Raw genomic sequence first — 17,641 nt, 5'->3', positions numbered from 1 at the left:
TGCTTTTTTGTAATTATTAGTATATCGCTGCAAACTAAGTATACTTAAATGTTTACTCAGAAAACAACACAATGATCGGTTTTGTGATTCAAAGCCAAGAGGTGTAAGGTGCTGGTCAATTTTATCCCCATTTAATCAAAGCATGTGGAGAAATGTGTGGCTTCTGGAGTCATTTATCAAATGTGAACCAATGATGGAAATATATAGAGAGATATGGGCTGAGGCAGTCAGAGACAAAGTGAGAGAGATGAAATGCAAATTTCTGCCACTTGTCCCCAGCAGCTGGCCTAGCTGTCTGACATGTGTGATGAATGGTGTTGCATTGGTTCTGCTGCCCTCTCACCTCCACTCATTGTCACCCGTCCAGAAACAAAGGGGAGGAGAGGCAGGAGAGGAAAAAAAAATACTGCAGCAGGACCAGTAAATGTTTCCTTTCATCAACACACACATACATGCACACACACTCACACCTCCCACTGTTACAGACATCAAGCCACACACACACATCCTGTTAACTTGCATCCTGCTGCAGTATGTATTTGCTGAGCAAAGCTCATTTACCCTGCCTGGTTAACCAGCTTCAGCTCTCTCCTCCAGAGACCACCACCGCATCTGATGCAACATCACACAACCTTATGAAATCACAGGCTTTTGGGAATATGCAGACAAACAGGTACATTGCCACAAAATGCAAATTTGGAACATATTCCAGCAGAGCTGAGAAATGAAGAGCAGAACAAGTGCACCCTTGTGAGAAAAACGGTTAGAAATAAAAGATGGGAAAGAGAGAAAAGTTGCTTTGCTGGCATGGATCGAGGGAGTTATTACACGACCTACCCCAGAGGCACAGGCGAGAGGTAGGGGTGTGAAATGCGGCCAGCATCTGCTCGCCTGTACTGATGGGTTTGTTTAAAGGGTCAGAAAAAATTGCTGAACCTTCTCTATAAATATGAACCCAGTCATTTTAAAACAAATACCATGAAAATGAGTTATTCATGCAGCATTTTTGTTTCACTTTTACACATCAATGGTCCTTCACTTAAAAAAAAAGGCATTCTCAATTTTGCATCAATATTGTTTTCGAAACATGTAAGAGAATGATTTTAAGGGGTGGGAAACAGCTATTGACTGCTGCATCTTGTTCAATGATTGGCTACAGTTTTATGTTTGCTAGTGCATAGAAAACACTTGAAATGATCTGGTTTGCAGATCAACAGGCCTTTTTTAAATACTGCCCAATCCCTAAACAATTTACCCCAAGGCTGACTATATGTTTTTGCTCAGAGCAGACCCCTCGTGTTTAGTTATCCTCTTAACCCTTTTTATGTGCTGATCAATTATATTTTGCCAGTTAACATCTGGATTTTATGTAGCTTTTCCAACATTTGTTATGCAGCACCTTTAAGACAATAAAATACATTTCCTACAATATTTAGTATTTGTGTTTAAATATCATTTGTTTTGCCTGACAAACAAGATCTTTCTATTTTGCTAAAGCTGAGACTATTTATTTTTCTGAATATATGCTGGTCCTCTTTGTCAAACCTTGTAGGTTAGAAAACTCTTTGAGACTGTTTTGTATGAAATGGGAAATTTTGGAGTGGATGTTTTTTTTGACTTATTTTGATATCAATCAGCAGATTAATCAGCCGTCTACAAATCTAAAAACAAGATTAATCAGATGTTTCTCGTGCAAGACTTCAAATCTGTACAGGACACCTTGCAGAGAAAAGACAATGATGCTGACAACAGATCGGAAAACAATAAAGTGGAAGAACCTCCACAAGTTACAATGAGGCGCCCTCAAAGGAGAAAGCTGAACCCTTATATCCTTAACGGCTGGACCTTAAACCAAACATGTCCTTGAATTCATCAGTTGAAAATAGCTGTGGTATATGATGCATTTCATTGAACGCCTGGTGTTCAATGAAATCAGTCTCATGCACATTTCTAAGCTCTCCTGGTGTAATGAACTGCTCCATCATTCTCCCACTTCAGTGGCCAATAAGAAAATAAACCTTATGAGAAGACCACAGTGACCAAAACATATCTAGGTAATGAAATGGCTCCTACTGCAGGGCTTTCATGCATCACCAGTTGCAGATCCCACTGTCAATCTATGCCATTCATAGATCACAGCAACTTTCTGCTTTTCTACTCACAGAGTACATTTTAGGTGGATGATTTCCACAGACTGTGGAAAGAGAGGGCATCCATCAAGTCAGACCTCACTACTTCCAAACAGTAAGGTTCAGGTATATTCAAACCACTGACTGAGATGACCTCAAATATTCCAGAAGTGTATTCCAGGGAAGGTACTGACTACAAAACACTGATCACATCTCAAAGTGACTGCTGCTCAAAAGTCATTTTGATAATGTAGCAGCTTGCATACCATGTCTTGCTTGGAAATCAAAGGACTTATTCACACATATGACATGAAGAATCGGAAGACTAATTCCTGGATGAGTTCCTGGAAAAGTGTTGTCTGTTCGACAGAGATATACAGATAATAAAGAATAAGCTGTATCATGTCAGGCTACAGTTGCAGGTAAAGCTGATTAAAACAGAGTTTTGACTAGTTTTCCACAAACTGTTCTTCATAATCTATATGAAAGAGACCTTGAAATCAAGTGGCTTGTTTCAATCTCTTGAGAGATCAGGATTTATTTTTGATTATGCTCCCTAGAAGGATCATTGTTTTTTTTTTTTTTGATGGCAAAAGCACATCTGAGTCAGTAGCATAAACATACACACTCATGACACAATACATCACATTTGTATGAGTCAAAAAATATTTGAAGGGGTATTTTTAAAAAAAAAAAAAAAAAAAAAAGAGGCTACAAGGAAATGCATTTCCTTGCATTACTTCCCTTTGTGGTCCTTTTTTCCTATGCAGCAGTCTTCCTACCAAAGACAAACGTAAGGCATTCACATTTTTCAAAAATATTTTATTTGATATTGATTCAGGAACAAAGAAATAAAAGAACAAGGATTTATGTTACAGGACATGGGATTGAGACTGTAAAAGCATATTTTCTTGACACACCCTCTTGCTGGACAAGGACATGCAAGTGAATCTAGAAGGTATTTCACAGAAAAGTAGAAGGTATTGTAGGAATGGCATTTGATTGGGGTTTCAACCCAACCCCATACTGTACAGAAAGACTTCACCCAACAACTTTCTCTTTTTTATCATTTTTAATCTTCTTTTATAGCAAAAAGGCAACACACAGATAGGCTACAAAGAATTAACAATATTGAGAAAATGAAGAGAGGGAAAGACAGTATTTTCTTCCATACAAATAGATGTCTTCTCTGTTGTCTTGAGATCAAACTGTGAGCATTATCGCTCATTGTGTTCAAAAAGGCTTTAAGTTTCTGAGTTTATGACATGAGAGGAGTGGTGCGGTGAACATGCATGGACAAAGAATGACTCAGACAAATACTGACTCGGCATTTCCTTGCCTATCATCTCCTTATGGCCTCGCTGCTCATCTTTGACAGCAACTTTACAAGGAACAAAAAAACACGTTTTATATTCCACAAATCTTTATGCATATTTCACAATATACTTTTATTATCATTTTAATAAATACAAAACGACAGTGATGTAAAAGAAAACAGAGTATTAAAGAGACACTGAAATGCAGAAACATCAATTTTAATTTGGTATGTTCTTTTACTGACATCTTGTCTCAAGATGGATGAACCAGTACAGTATACTCAGAATCTAAATCCACAGCAGAAAAGAAAGGAGGCGACAAAAAAGAGAGGAATATTTTTGTCAATGAAAATGGAATGGAATAATCAAGTGGAGATTCGTATGGATATATACACATATATACACATACATAAACACCACCAGAATGTAAAATAACCTGAGATACTCTTTGCACCTCATTTCCAGAACACTGGCCACAGGGTGAATGAAATAAAATGACATTGGCATGACAACAAACAGCACAACAGCATCTGACGGCCTTTAGTTTCCACCCCCATCTTAACAACATTAGCATTAGGCTACAAAAGAAGACAAAAAACAGTCATTGAATCACAAAAATCCTGAACATTAATATTTAAAAGTTTAAGCAGCGTTTTTTGAGTCTGTAAAAGGCATACAAACAAACAGGTTTTTCATTTTAAAAGGAAAACCAAAGAATATATTGACAAAAATTGAGATTCAAAGGCTGATGACTTGAAAGCTGCAGATGACAAGTGTGTGTTTTGTGATGGTCAGGCAGATAGAAAGTGTTCTGCTCCAAACTGTGGCTGTAGACGTGGGACCTGCTTAGTAGCATACAAGTTTTTTCTTTACTATTACTTCCAAACAGTGACCCAAAGCTACATTGTAAATCATAGACAACATTGCTTCTCCATGTTATTGACAGTAGACTGTGCTGATCATGTACTGGTAACTGACGAGCCAACCTTAGAGCAACAAGTACCTCAACAGATAACTGCAGTTAGCAGCACTGCAGCTGGGCCAAACAGGTAAACTTGTTCTTAGTTGATGCTGCACCACAGATAGTAGAACAAACATTTAAAACTGTAAGTGCTCTAAAATGTAATCATATTAAGATGGGAAAAAAATCCAAAATTGAAAAGATGTAAACAAAAACCCTTGCTCCACATCTAAGGTACGATATTTATGGTAGTTTTGGGCCTGCTTACCTATTAAGGCAATAGAAGAATCATAAATCTGCCTCTTTAAGTGCTTTTACTGAGCCACAGCATGTGGACAGATTTCACTGGATCTGCTTCGCTTTTGACTATTTTAGATGAGCATGGTATTACACTGAAAAAGGAGCATAAAGTCAGTGTAGGAATATCATTTAGTTTGCAAATCAGAGGCAAAAACAGACAAAAAAAAGGTTGAAATGCTTGGAGACCCTTGTATAAAAATAATAATAAAAAACTCTCAGTCTTCTTTTAAAAACAAGATAATATCTGGAGTTGCCCACAATATTGAGCACAAAATGTTTTTTTTAAATTAATCTGTTGTTATCGGGCAGTTAGGAATTAAATAATCACCTGTCTCCTCCAGTAATACAGCATCTTCTGTGTACAATTACTCCAGCCTCCACCCATTTACTCTCTACAATGGAAATGGGTGCTTTACTTGTTACTGCCTGTGAGCAAAGCTTTAGTCTTTAATATCTCTCTGTACATTAGTATATACTTTTTTTCTCTTTACAGTACAGAAACTCCTCTTCACATATTCTTTCAGTTCTTCATGTCAGCAGGAGCTATGTTTTGTGCTTATCACCAAAAATTGCAGTGCAAAAACAATAATTAAGAATAATGATAATTAATGATAACTATTAACAAAAATGGATTATAAAACAATTACTTTATGGCACAATGTCCAATCAATTCACATATAATACAAATAACCAGATAAAGCCAACTGTTCCTGTGGGTGGGATTGAAAAAGAAACAGAATTGAAACAGAAGTAAGCTTGCATAGCAATGCAACAACAAGTTAAAGATTATATTTACAAGAAAAAAGGTCCCTTTCCTCCAAGGACAGTAACCAGAAACTGTGTTCTCATATAGATGCTGTCATTTTAACTTGCCTTTTTTCTAACAAAAACAAAATTACAGTAAGGTAGGAGGTGGAAAATTTTTTCTTGAGGACAAAAACATAGTGAGATGTACAGTATGTCTGTGTCTATACATCACATTTACAGTTCTGTGACACTGTTTGTCTCTTGAGTTTCCTTCGCTTCACTCCTTCCATCTGAGAACACACAGATAAGGACAGTTTGTTACCTCGACTGGGAGGACATCCCGGGTTTACTCCAGTTCACATCCCAGGGAGATCACTCTGTGGGATGCAACAGGAATGACAGACAGTGTCATAGCTGAGATATAACACATCATTTTGTTCATCATTTTGCTTAAATATGCTTTTTTATTCCACTTTCATTCTTCACTTTCAAAATCTAAAAGAGGAGATATTTTTCTCATGTCTCATAGGTATTGTGCATCTATTCAGTATGAATACATGTAAATTTTTTCCCAATAATGTAAGTACAGGCAAACCTCGGTTTCCGACTACAATTCATTCCGGAACATCTGTTCGAATACCGATTTGTTCCAATTCCAAATACATTTTTCCCATTACAAATAATGTAAATGGTCTTAATCCGTTCCAAGATGCTCGAAAACTACCTTTTTTCAAAATAATGTTATTTCATAATGTCATTTATATATCAAATTTTATAGTAATGAAACATGTCAAATAAATGTAAAAGTAAGAAGCAAACACGAGAAGGAAAGAAAGAAAAAAACATCGACATAATCAGGTTAGCCTAAGGTAACCAACTAAGGTTACCAACTAAAATAAAAAGCACATTACTGTCACGTTTTCTCTCGACTTTTCTCGCCTTTTCTCATGCTTGGCGGCGAGAAATAATAATAATAATCATAATACTAATAATTATTCACTCCTCATTCATACTTGGTGATGGTAAGCTACGTGTGTAGCCACAGCTGCAGAATGACGGAGGGGTGGCAGCCAATCTGCGCCTACGACCCCTCCCACCACCAGCGGAACAGTCACACACATTCACACATGAGAGAGTGCCCCACTGGAGGCAAGGAGGGTAAAGTGTCTTGCCCGAGGACACAACGACAAATGACTCGGCGGGAGCGGGAATCGAACCGCCGATCTTAAATCATTGGAAGACCTGCGATACCACTAAGCCACGGTCGCCCCAACAAAGCGTTCATTTCGCGTTCGACTTCCAAATTTTGTTCGACTTCTAAGACAAAAAAAACCTCCGAATTTTTTGGTCGAATTCTGATTTGTTCGATGTCTAAAGCGTTCAAAAACTTAGGTTCGCTTGTACATGAAAAGCAACTACAGTTTACACTCTAACCCGAAATTTCTTACAGCACGCTGACAGAAAGTGTCATGGATAAATAAATTTGGATAGACATCTAAGGGAGACAACAGAAAGCTGCAGCAGTATTAGTTAAACACTACAAGGAAATGTCATTATCAACACTTTTTAAATTGAGGTAATTTCCGTACTTCTCAGCAAACAGTCACCAGATGTAGTGACATCCCATGGACAGACTTTGTGAAGTAAACGATTCAGTAACCTGTATCATAAAACACTGCTGTGAAAACATTGCTGTGCTGGATTACTCACATAACTCTCCTGAGTACTGTCCCTGACCGTTGGTCCCTAGGAAATCAGCATGCTCTGTGACGGTCCACTGCTGTGGCTGTCGTGGACCCTCAGTCTTTCGTGGTCCCGTTGAGCCCTTGGAGGAGGCTGTGCCAGATGAGCTGTGAGCGCCAGGAGACGGGAAGGATGGTTTATTGTATGGCAGGCACCCCTCCTCTGAGAACACAAACATGGATGGACAGGCATACTTTTACTATGAAGACTAAATAGAAAACATGACTTTTGTAGCTGTAGTGAAACACATTTAACATCTGATGCACAGAGACAAAGATATCTTTGCATCTCCCAGCCCCTTTCCTCCTGACATCTGCAGTGTGGCGGTGCCAACATGGTAAGCCTGGCCAAGCCAGAGAGAGGATTCTTCGCATCAGACATGATCTTGCAGCTACCAGCTACTTTATGAGAGAGTAAACACAATAACGGAGACACCACTGGCAATTGTTACACCCACTGCTGGAGGGCATTATAATATTGAACCTCAGCAGTCGCTGCCACTGCATGAAATCTCATCAACCTCCTACCTACTGCTCTGCTAATAGAGTCTGCCCTGACCTCCATAGATCCTACTGTGATTCAGTCAGCTCCCTGACACGTATGGGAACTCACCCATTGGTTCTTTTGGGTAGAAATGATGATTGTGGCACATAGTCTCACAGTGTACGAATAACTGTCAGATAAAGTCGCACAAAGAGTGCAGGGCACACAGCATGTAGATCTCTAATGGTAACAAACTAACACACAGACACACAGATGGTGTGTGGAGAGGCTGCTGTACCGATTAGCAGAACAGGCCCATATTGGCAACAGTTGCAGGGGCATTGGAAGGCTGAAAGTGGCATTAAGAAAATCAGAACAAGTGGCAGACAGAGCAATCTGTCCATGGGAACCCACTCTCAACGCAGCATGAATGCTAACTTTTCCATGATCCCCCAACTGTCGTGCTGCAACAGTAACTCTTTTAGTCTTGTTTTTCCATCATGATTAATAAAGATTAAAAATTTTTGTTTTTTAAATGCAAAAATAAATGCAATAACATTTCTAATTGTGAAGCCTCGGCACACATATACTGTACTTGCATAACGCTTAGAGTGCAGTATGCTAAAAAAAAGCTACGGGAATTCATTGCTGAACTTTTTGCAAACTGTTTGGCAGCATAAATGCAGAGATTTCCGCCATCAGTCTGTTGATGCATCTGTTAGTTCAGCATTTGGTACAGAATAAACCAACCATTGGCTGCACTGCCAAAGAACTCATTCAAATGCTATGTTAGGTTAAATTTTCAAACTGTTAAATACTTTAGTCTATGAAAACACATACAGTCTTGAAAACCTTTTGTAGTAAATATTACATGGCTAGAGGCTTCTGGTTTAATGCCAACCTGTTTTGTGTCCCCTGCGACCATCATCAGCTCGATCCATGGACCCCAGCCTGTCTTGAGGCTGGCGATGATGTTCCAGAGCAGTGCGTGTCTGTCTGTCAATGGAGCTTTTCATATCATCCAGCCCAGACAGGGCTCCTGACACTGGTGTGCGCTCCAGAGATGAAGCCTTCCTATCTGTAGGTGGTACCATGCTGCTTATGCTGCGGGCCCCCTGGATACGACCCTGTCCTTGGCAGGGAGGAGGATCGGGGGGAGGAGGTAGGTCTGTGTCAAAGAAGAAGCCCACAAAATGAATCACTTGAAGCCAGAATTTATAATTAAAATGTACCTTGCAAGCCACGGAGACTAATCATTTTCATCAAATATTACAGAAATAGTTATATTTTTTGATAAAACAATAACAGATGTTTTCAGGAACTTTGTTCATTAACTGTTTAAAATGTATTTTCAGTTGCTTCCTCACCATCTGCAGCAGCGTCTCTCCGGTGGGGTGCTGTGCCCTGGCTTCGGGGTTTGCGTGTGGGTTTGTTGGACCTCTGGTGACCCAAACTGTGTGTGCCGACTGTGCTGCCATCTGTTGAAAATGGACTGCTGGGCCGGGGCCTGTGAGACAAGCCTTTACCTACACGAGAGAGACAAGAATAGGTTAGTAAAGAGATAATGATGCCAAGATTTACAAAATTGAGTTAGTGTCATAAAGAAACACTGAAGGTTATCAATCAAAATCCGAAACCCTATGAAGAGTCACATACTTTCATTAGAATAAAAAAAAAACAACAACTTTCGGTGGAAGCCTGTGAAAGATTGGAAGAATAATATATTTTTCAGATATTACTTATCCAGTCCAAGACACTAATAGTGAACATTCAGACAAATTATAGAGGAAAGGAGATAAAGTTTTGAATAAAGAGGTATGAACAGTCCAGCCACTTGTAACAGGTGCCATGCCAAGAAACAATGTGAACGAGCAGCAGGAAGCCAATCCCAAGCAAATATTATGGAGGAAAGTGTCAGCCAAGGGGAGGCATCAGCCTCGGAGCAGAGAAGCACAGGTCATCTGCCACTGGTATAAGCTGGTCTCCACACCAACCTCTCTTGCTGAGGCTAGTGCCCTCCAGGTGATACCCTGCCTTGTCTGCAGCAGCCACCAGGGCTTGGGCAAAGCTGCAGTGGGTAAAGATGGAGCCATCAGATGAACTACCCAAACTGGACCTGTGGCTGGAGAAATTACGGTCATCCTCCGAAGCTGAGCCCCACCCATTCACCATGGACCCTGTGGAACACCACAGGCCAAAAGTGTGTGTGAGTTATAAAGATTGTGTGTTAGTGAATCCTTGTTAAATCATACCATTCTTCTTACAGTGTATATAACCTTTATGGCCACGGTATCTCAAACATCTGTGTCGTGATTTTACAAAGAGAGTGAGAAATATATTCTCTGATCTTGTATGAAAGAGCTAATATGATCATCCCACCCTTTCATATCGTGATGACATATCGAGCCACTGAAGGGTCTTTCATTTCTTTGCAGGTGATTGCTTTTGTATAGTGATTCTGTTCTGGCCTGTCCTGTTTCATCTAATATAAAACAAGCTATACTTATACTACACCCACACACAGCCACAGACAATAGTGTGCACAATCGCACTCGGAATGCACACATGCAAACTAAAGAACTGGCATCAACTACTTTTTGCTCTTTTACCGGTTGGGAAAAACGAACACACCTGGCAGGCAGGTGGCTCAGTTGTTTCAGATTAAGTATGTCACAAAATGATTAATGTATATATTTTTGAAATAATTAATGTATGTATAATGTGTTTGCACTGGTTTTCATAAATGCACTGCTACTTTTGTCTGAAGCAGTCCATCATCTTTAGAAGCGAAAAACGTGCAGTTTGCACGTTCTCCTTGTGTTTGCGTGGGTTCTCCGGCTTCCACCCACCCAAAAACATCTACTTCAGGCGAACTGGCTGGTTTCAAATTGTAAGTAGGTGTGAGTGTGTGCGTACATGTTAGTATGTCTACATGTGACTCTGCGGTACACTGGCTTCGTGCCCGGAGTGTACCCTGCCACACGTCCCCAGTCTGTTGGGATAGGCTCCAGCACCCCGTGACCCGTGACAGCAGAAGAAGCGGGTATGGAAAATGATTGATTGAAAATCAAGTGTTTCACTGACTGCTACTAATGTTTAAACATGCCTCCTCACACTGTATGCACTATTACTAATGATAAGCTAAAGATGATGAGGCGGCAGTGGCTCAGCGGTAGAGCAGATGTCTTGAAGACGGATCGCCCGGTCATCGGTGGATTGATTCCCGCTCCCGCCATGACATCCCTTGGAGTGTGAGCTGACAGTGGGAGGTGTCAGCTCACCTCCCAGCCACTGCCGAGGCACTCTTGAGCAAGGCGCTGTCCCCACTAAAAGCTGCTTATTGGGGCGCAACCTTCGTGCGCGACCTGTCACTCTTCCTCCCCTGGACTAATTGCATGATTACAGGCCCCTAGTGTGCTGTGTTTCAGGGGCCTTGTTCACAATACTGTGTGATATAATAAGACTAACACATATACTGTATATGCATGTACTGAGAGTGAGAAGAGAATTTCCCCTCTGGGGATCAATAAAGTGTGAATTATTATTATTATTATTAAAAGACGGGAGATTAAGTCGATAATATCTTTAATATGTTACAAACACAGCAACTTAAATATTTGACAAGAGTGAAAGTGTACACTCAGTGAAAATGTATATTTGTGATCTGTCCCACTTAAACTTCATCATATTTTATTTTTTTCTCAACGTCAAAAGCTAAGCTAGCACTTTAAAACGTATCCATCTGCCAATAAAAATATGCCACTTTGGCAAGCACAAACACAGAGAGCAGTCGATTAATAGGACAGCTTTCAGTCGGACTGCTTTGGCACTTTGCTTAAGTGGCACAAAACCAAGTGCTCTGCTGACATACTTCTTCACACAGAGCGATGTGATTAAACAGACTGGTGTAACAGAACTGGGGAGGGTAAAGTGAGGGTAAAGGTTGCAGCGGATGCAACAGGGACAAAAAGTTAGCAGCTGGATTTATTAATAGGTCAGTGAGATACAGAACGTAGTGGGACCCTGGTATGGACAGCTGGCAGAGTTGAGAGATTGAAATAATACATTCAAAGGTTATATTATCTGAAGCAAGAGTTTGACCTCTTTGTTCTTCTTTTTTCTAAAAGGTACGATACTTTGAAAAATCTATTTATATAAATGTAAATGGTGTGTGTGCACACATGTGCACGCACGCGCACGCGCACACGCACACATACACACACACACACAGACACGCACACACACAGAATTTTTGCATCCGGCTCCCACTGGAAAATCGCCTGAATTACTTCTCCACTTCCCTCATTTGTGAGTCTTCACCATCAAATATACACAGAAAGGTGGTTACTTTCTGGATGTGTTTCAGCACATTGCACTTTCAACAAGAAAAGTTGCGACAGCTTTTCACTCCTATTGCAGTAACATTCTCTCAGATTAATGGAAACGTCCATAAAATATAAGCTTGCATACAGTAGAGAACTCCTTACACAACCAATTTTTAAAGCGTGAACTGAATCCAAGGTGGGAACTACCTCAAGCCCTCAATCATGCAGAGCCATTTTCTTTGAATTTTTTTTCCAAGGCTTTTTTTTTTTTTTTCTAAGAATGAAAGACAGCAATTCCGCTGGGTCCAATCCTCCCACAAAGAATAGAGCAGATATTGAAGTATAGGCAGTTCCAGGCAGACCACTGAAGCTTCCAACTCCTCTGGCTCAGGGAAGGAACACTGCCTCAGCAAATCACATCATAGAATGACTTTTCAGTTGCACTGCCACTTTCTACTGCTGAACCTTTTGAGCACTTCTATTCTGAGAAATAGCAGTCCAATCAAACTATGATCATTATAAAATAATTTGATAAAAATTCAATCCAGTTTTCTTTTTATCCTAGAGATGTGTTTTTTGAAGGTCCAGACCAAGCTCTACAGCTCAGTCATTTTATTTTATAATGGTCTGGTCTTGAACCAAAGAAATGGGCCTGACCATGTACTCTAAAATATACTGGTTGTAATCTCCCATGCTCTATGCACTGGTAGAGCAAGGCCCGTAAATGGGAGATGGTTGGGGAGCAGTAAAATTCAGAGCAGGTCTATCCTGCCTCTAAAACTGATTTATATAGACGGAAACCCTAATCTGCATGTCATTAAGCAGGGAAATCATTCCCCCTGACAAGCAGGCCTCTTTACCTGCCATCAGGAGACGTGAGCCTTCTCTTCACAAACCTGGCAAGGCTTTAGATGACAATAATCACCAAAAACAGCTAAGCTTTCAAGTTTCTGTAGAAACAGCCATAACCGCTACCACATCTCAGGTTAATTTAACTTCCAACACCCACACATATCCCAGTTAATACGAGTGTTGTTTCATGTCTCTGACTCAAGAAAAGCATGGCTCTCCAATACCCACCACAAATGGAGATTTACATTTGTGTTCTAACAGCGTGTGGTACTATGGCAGTGCATGGAATAACATATTGAAAAACCCATGTAGACAATCTGTTGGTGAAAAAATGTCCCTGAGCAGTAGGCTGCTTCTTTTTGGGTTTTTTTCTTGTGCATCAGTGAAAATGTTAGATTTACTGGCCTTTGGTTTAGCATTAGGAAAACAAATCTATTACCATATTATTGAAACAATGACAAATGTATCAGGCAACGTCTTGACACAGATCTCGGTCCTATCCTCCCCTATCTAAATAGCCTCAAAATGGTGGCCACAATAAATCTCAGCAGATTTCCTCTCGCCTTCCTCTCCTCCTGCCAACCCTGGAGCTGGGACCATGTCTGTGTTGTGAAACGATGAGGTGCAAGGCAAAGAGATAAGAAGAAATAGTGCTGTCTTCAGAGCAATACAGTGAAGAAAAGATGCAATAGATTAAGGCCTGGCTGTTGCTTTATATTCCTCCAAATACATCAGCAGTAGCACATGTCGGCGTTACCAAAACCGCTGCTCCTTCATCCGATGGGAAACTACACTTTAGGTTTGCCGCTGACATGGCAAACCAACAAGCAGCACTGCCGACTATCTTATTCTCATGCGTCTTCTCTCAGCTGGATCAGCTCTTCCACCTTCAGAAGCAGTTGAATGTTTTCCTACTTGCTCTCTGTATTTTCCCCAATCTGAATTAAAGATTTTAAGATTTGCTAGCTCTGATGGGAAACTCAGTGTCACAGGGCAACAATTTTGTATCAAAACTCATCCCCTTTCTGAATAAAAATTGAAAAAAAAAAAAATTAAATGTATGTATCCCTCCATTTTTACTCTCCAACTTACAGTTGAACAGTAAGGCCTGGTCACTGCCAGAGCAGCAGTCCAGAACTCAGGTCGAGCTGTTGCAATGTCACGCCCTTCATATGCCCCACTAACAGAAGGCTGTAAAAGTTTTCAATGAGTTGTAAAATGGAAATTGTGCCTCCAGTCTGGAATGGAATATGCCATACGTGAAATTTATTTCAAATCTCTTCAGAAAGATATGGCTGGCGTCGGCTGGCTCCACCACCGTGTGCGAGTTGAGTCACATGGCTTTTCCTCCCGTTAATTTCCATCTCACTATCCTGTTTAAAATTCATTGACTTTCTTATCTCTTTTAGGAAATGATGATTATAATTGCAGAGTCTGCAAAATATATTTAAAAACTTGATTAAGGGACACTTAGTAGGCATGTTCACATAAAAAAGTAGGCACAGCAGATTGATTAAAAACATGTCATGAACAACAATCCATTCACTGTAAGACAAGATACAACAACAGTGGGATTGTGTGTTTCTCCTGCACGCATTACAACATAGACGTTTTAATTTTGACATAAATTTCCCGGCAGGTTATTCAGTCACATTTAATATTAGGAATTGATTAAAATAAGTTATGCAACACAAAGTAAAATCAATTACAGCTCAAACAGCCACACCACAGAAGCAAACTGACTTACCTGTTAAGGAGCTGTCTAGGTTGTCCATGCTAGATCCTGGTGTGTGCTCAATACCGCGTGGATGTCGGGCTCCATAGCCTTCATCCTCCTCCTCTTCTTCTTCATCCTCATCGGGCAGGTCAGTCTCCAGGTCGGAAACCATTGTGCTTGAAACGTAGCCCACTGGAGGAGCTGGAGCCTGGGGAGGAAGGGAGCCGACCTGCATGTGCCTGAGAAGAGGACAGAGTATTACTCTAAATGTATGTAACACCCAACATGCTTTTGAACTGGATTAACATATGACACATTTAGAGAGAACGGAATTGCAGGAATAACTTGTTTAAGTGATTACATGACACAGGATGGAAAAATGTTAAGTGCACTGGTAATATTAGAGACCATTTCGAATGTGAAAATCTGTATAAATTTGGACAATTCCACTAATTCTATGGCGATGATTTCTTGCCCAAACAGTGACCCACTAATTGCTGCTGTGGATGGTTCAGAGGCCTGTCGACTCTTGACTATCACCTCGGGGGCAGCCGCTCTGCTGACAACCACATTTGTTTGGGAGAGCAACGTCTTTGACACATTTTGCGGTGGGAATTGGTTGTAATTACTGTCCCTCTGGTGTTGTCAGAGACACTCTCTAACCAACATAGTCATTACTGGGTAACATGACATCTCCTTCCTGACAAGGATTTCCTGCCCCCCCAACATTATTATTATGAACGAATGCCAGTCTTTCATTCTCTGTTTTACCATAGAGTGAAGCATGGCCTTCATCTGACTTGCATGAGCACAATGCACGAGTAACAACAATGGAATCTGCATTATGTTTGTGTGTGAGTGTAAACATAGCAAGAATGTGTGTCATAGTGAGCAAAATACAGCAGTCACCTAAGTGGTAGCATGCACCCATTAAAATAAAATGATTAATGGGTTTATTCCCACTGCACACAAAGATGACAGGAAGAATAATGCAAGGCTAAAATAAATCCTGGCAGCAACACACAAAGACATGTACAGTAAAGATTTTGAAATGACAGCAAGTCATTTTTTATCAAAAAGAACAATGCATCTTTCTAAATAGCTAGATGTAAATGAGATAATTGGACATTTAAAAGTTTAACTATTTCCTTAGAAACATTTCAATAAAAGCTGATAAAGGGGTAGTAAAGTATTAAATTCTTTTAATCCTGGATTGTTTACCAAGTCTGTTTTGCCATGTCCATTTGGTATGCTCTGGTCAGCTCATCCAAATGAGCCTGGAGCATGGGTTGCATTTCATCCCGAGGGGAAGGGGTAAGGGTGGCAGTGGACTGCTGACCAAAGGACACAGCAGCTGGGGAAGATGCAACTCCTCGAATAGGTGGGGTGGGAACTCGCTCCTCTTCTTCCTCCAGTTCATCCTCCATGCCCTGGTGTAGATATGTTTGCACAGGCATGGGTGGGCCCCAGCCATCACTGTCGTACCTAATGCAAGAGGTAAAGTTGTACATGCTACTTTATTCTCTACTTTATTCTCAATCATTAGCTGCATCATTTTGACGGCTGTAAGAAAATATTCAGAAATGACCATTATAAGTGACCGTAATGTTGAAATTCCTCTTTTTACACCTCTATTTAGTATAATTTCATATGTAATAAAGAAAAGCAGCAAACTTTACGAAGTGAAGAAGAAGTGAATGCAACATCGTCACTGTCATTAAACATTACTGAATTGGAACGACAAAGAATTCAACACAAGAATGTTTTCTCTGATAAATCTTTTATGACATGTTTTTGTGTTCAGATTAAAACTTTGTGACCTTTTCTAACTTTCATGAGATTTTGTTATATGACAGCCGTTAATGGAATTATGGGGGCAGTCAGGCCCCACTGCCCTCTCTTATAGCTGTGCTTATACATGCTGAAATAATACCAGCCATAAAGTAAATGTTCATTAAAGACATTTGTCAATGCACAGTCCAAACGACATAACTGTTTTAATTTGGCGCCATTAAGAGGAGCCTCAGATTTGCAATGCACAGGACTCTTAATTTGCCAGATAGCCTATTAAAGCAGATGACTCTTCCAGATTGCAAATGGGAGTAAGAGGACATAGCACCTACTAGACCATAGAGAGAAAGCCACACTAATGTGTAAGCGTCAAAGCTACAGCAGGGTATGTTTGAACTTCTGCTGCATTTACTAAATTAAATGAAGTGTTAAAATGTGTCAGTTGATTGCTTAAACTCGTGTATATATAAACAAAAGAAGCTATTTGCTCTGCATCAGATGCATGTCTTGTCTACGGCAGATATTTTGCATTTACTCTAGAGCTAGATAACAATCATCTTGTGGAATCCCCCAGCACTGTCTGTTCCACTTTTTAATAAAACAATGCAATTATATATATATTTTTTTTCTCAGAGTGGGAAACAGCAAATAGATTAATCTGAAACCATCTGTGTGTCTACAAGCGAGTAGTGGCAGGAGACTCTTTGAAAATTGTTTTTTGGTTTTTTTTCTTCGCTTCATTTATCTTCAAGTTATGGAGTCATCTGATTGATTGAAGACAGGATCAGCAGACAGCTTGAACTGCAGCCAACTGTATATGAGTTTTTGTGTGAAAGCTTGTGCAAACGAGTATGTTCCTGAGAGTCTGTGTATATCTGGCTGCCTGTAGAGACTGCACTAACATTGATCCTTCACTTTCCTCCAGATGTACAGTAGTGCAGTAATTAGCAGCAGAGAAAACAAAGCTGAGCCCTGTTATTATACAGAGAAATGTATGCCGTTGTTGAAGTTGGCAACTGTTCTGTTACTCTTTGCACTAGTGAAAGAGGCCAACATACAGTGATAGTACTAAACAACTGCATATGCAGATATGGCAATTATATTATTACATTACATATCTTCAATTATTGTGATCCATTCATTTCTACTTTACAAGGATTTATCTAAATATAAAATTTAAAATCTACTTATGCTATAATATTCTTTTAAAAAAAAGGACATTTAAAGGAAAGTAACAAATCCACAACAGGTTCTAGTTCCATTACACCTGTCAGAAC

At 40.0% G+C, this 17,641-nt stretch overlaps 1 protein-coding gene across 1 annotated transcript in view; it reads right to left on the bottom strand.

Annotated features, from left to right (window-relative positions):
- Window positions 1-2,934: 2,934 nt before the first annotated feature.
- Window positions 2,935-17,641, bottom strand: part of robo2 (roundabout, axon guidance receptor, homolog 2 (Drosophila)) — a 163,344-nt gene continuing 148,637 nt past the window's right edge. The window contains 7 exon segments of the mRNA XM_068317254.1: window positions 2,935-5,743; window positions 7,164-7,358; window positions 8,581-8,847; window positions 9,047-9,205; window positions 9,674-9,856; window positions 14,604-14,812; window positions 15,795-16,058. Of these exon segments, the coding sequence (XP_068173355.1) occupies window positions 5,688-5,743; window positions 7,164-7,358; window positions 8,581-8,847; window positions 9,047-9,205; window positions 9,674-9,856; window positions 14,604-14,812; window positions 15,795-16,058 (1,333 nt within the window). The 3' untranslated portion in view covers window positions 2,935-5,687.

The sequence above is a fragment of the Antennarius striatus genome, chromosome 6 (genome assembly GCF_040054535.1).
Source record: "Antennarius striatus isolate MH-2024 chromosome 6, ASM4005453v1, whole genome shotgun sequence".
NCBI lineage: Eukaryota > Metazoa > Chordata > Actinopteri > Lophiiformes > Antennariidae > Antennarius > Antennarius striatus.
Note: the sequence above shows the minus strand (reverse complement) of the source record. Positions and strands in the feature narration are given on the sequence as shown.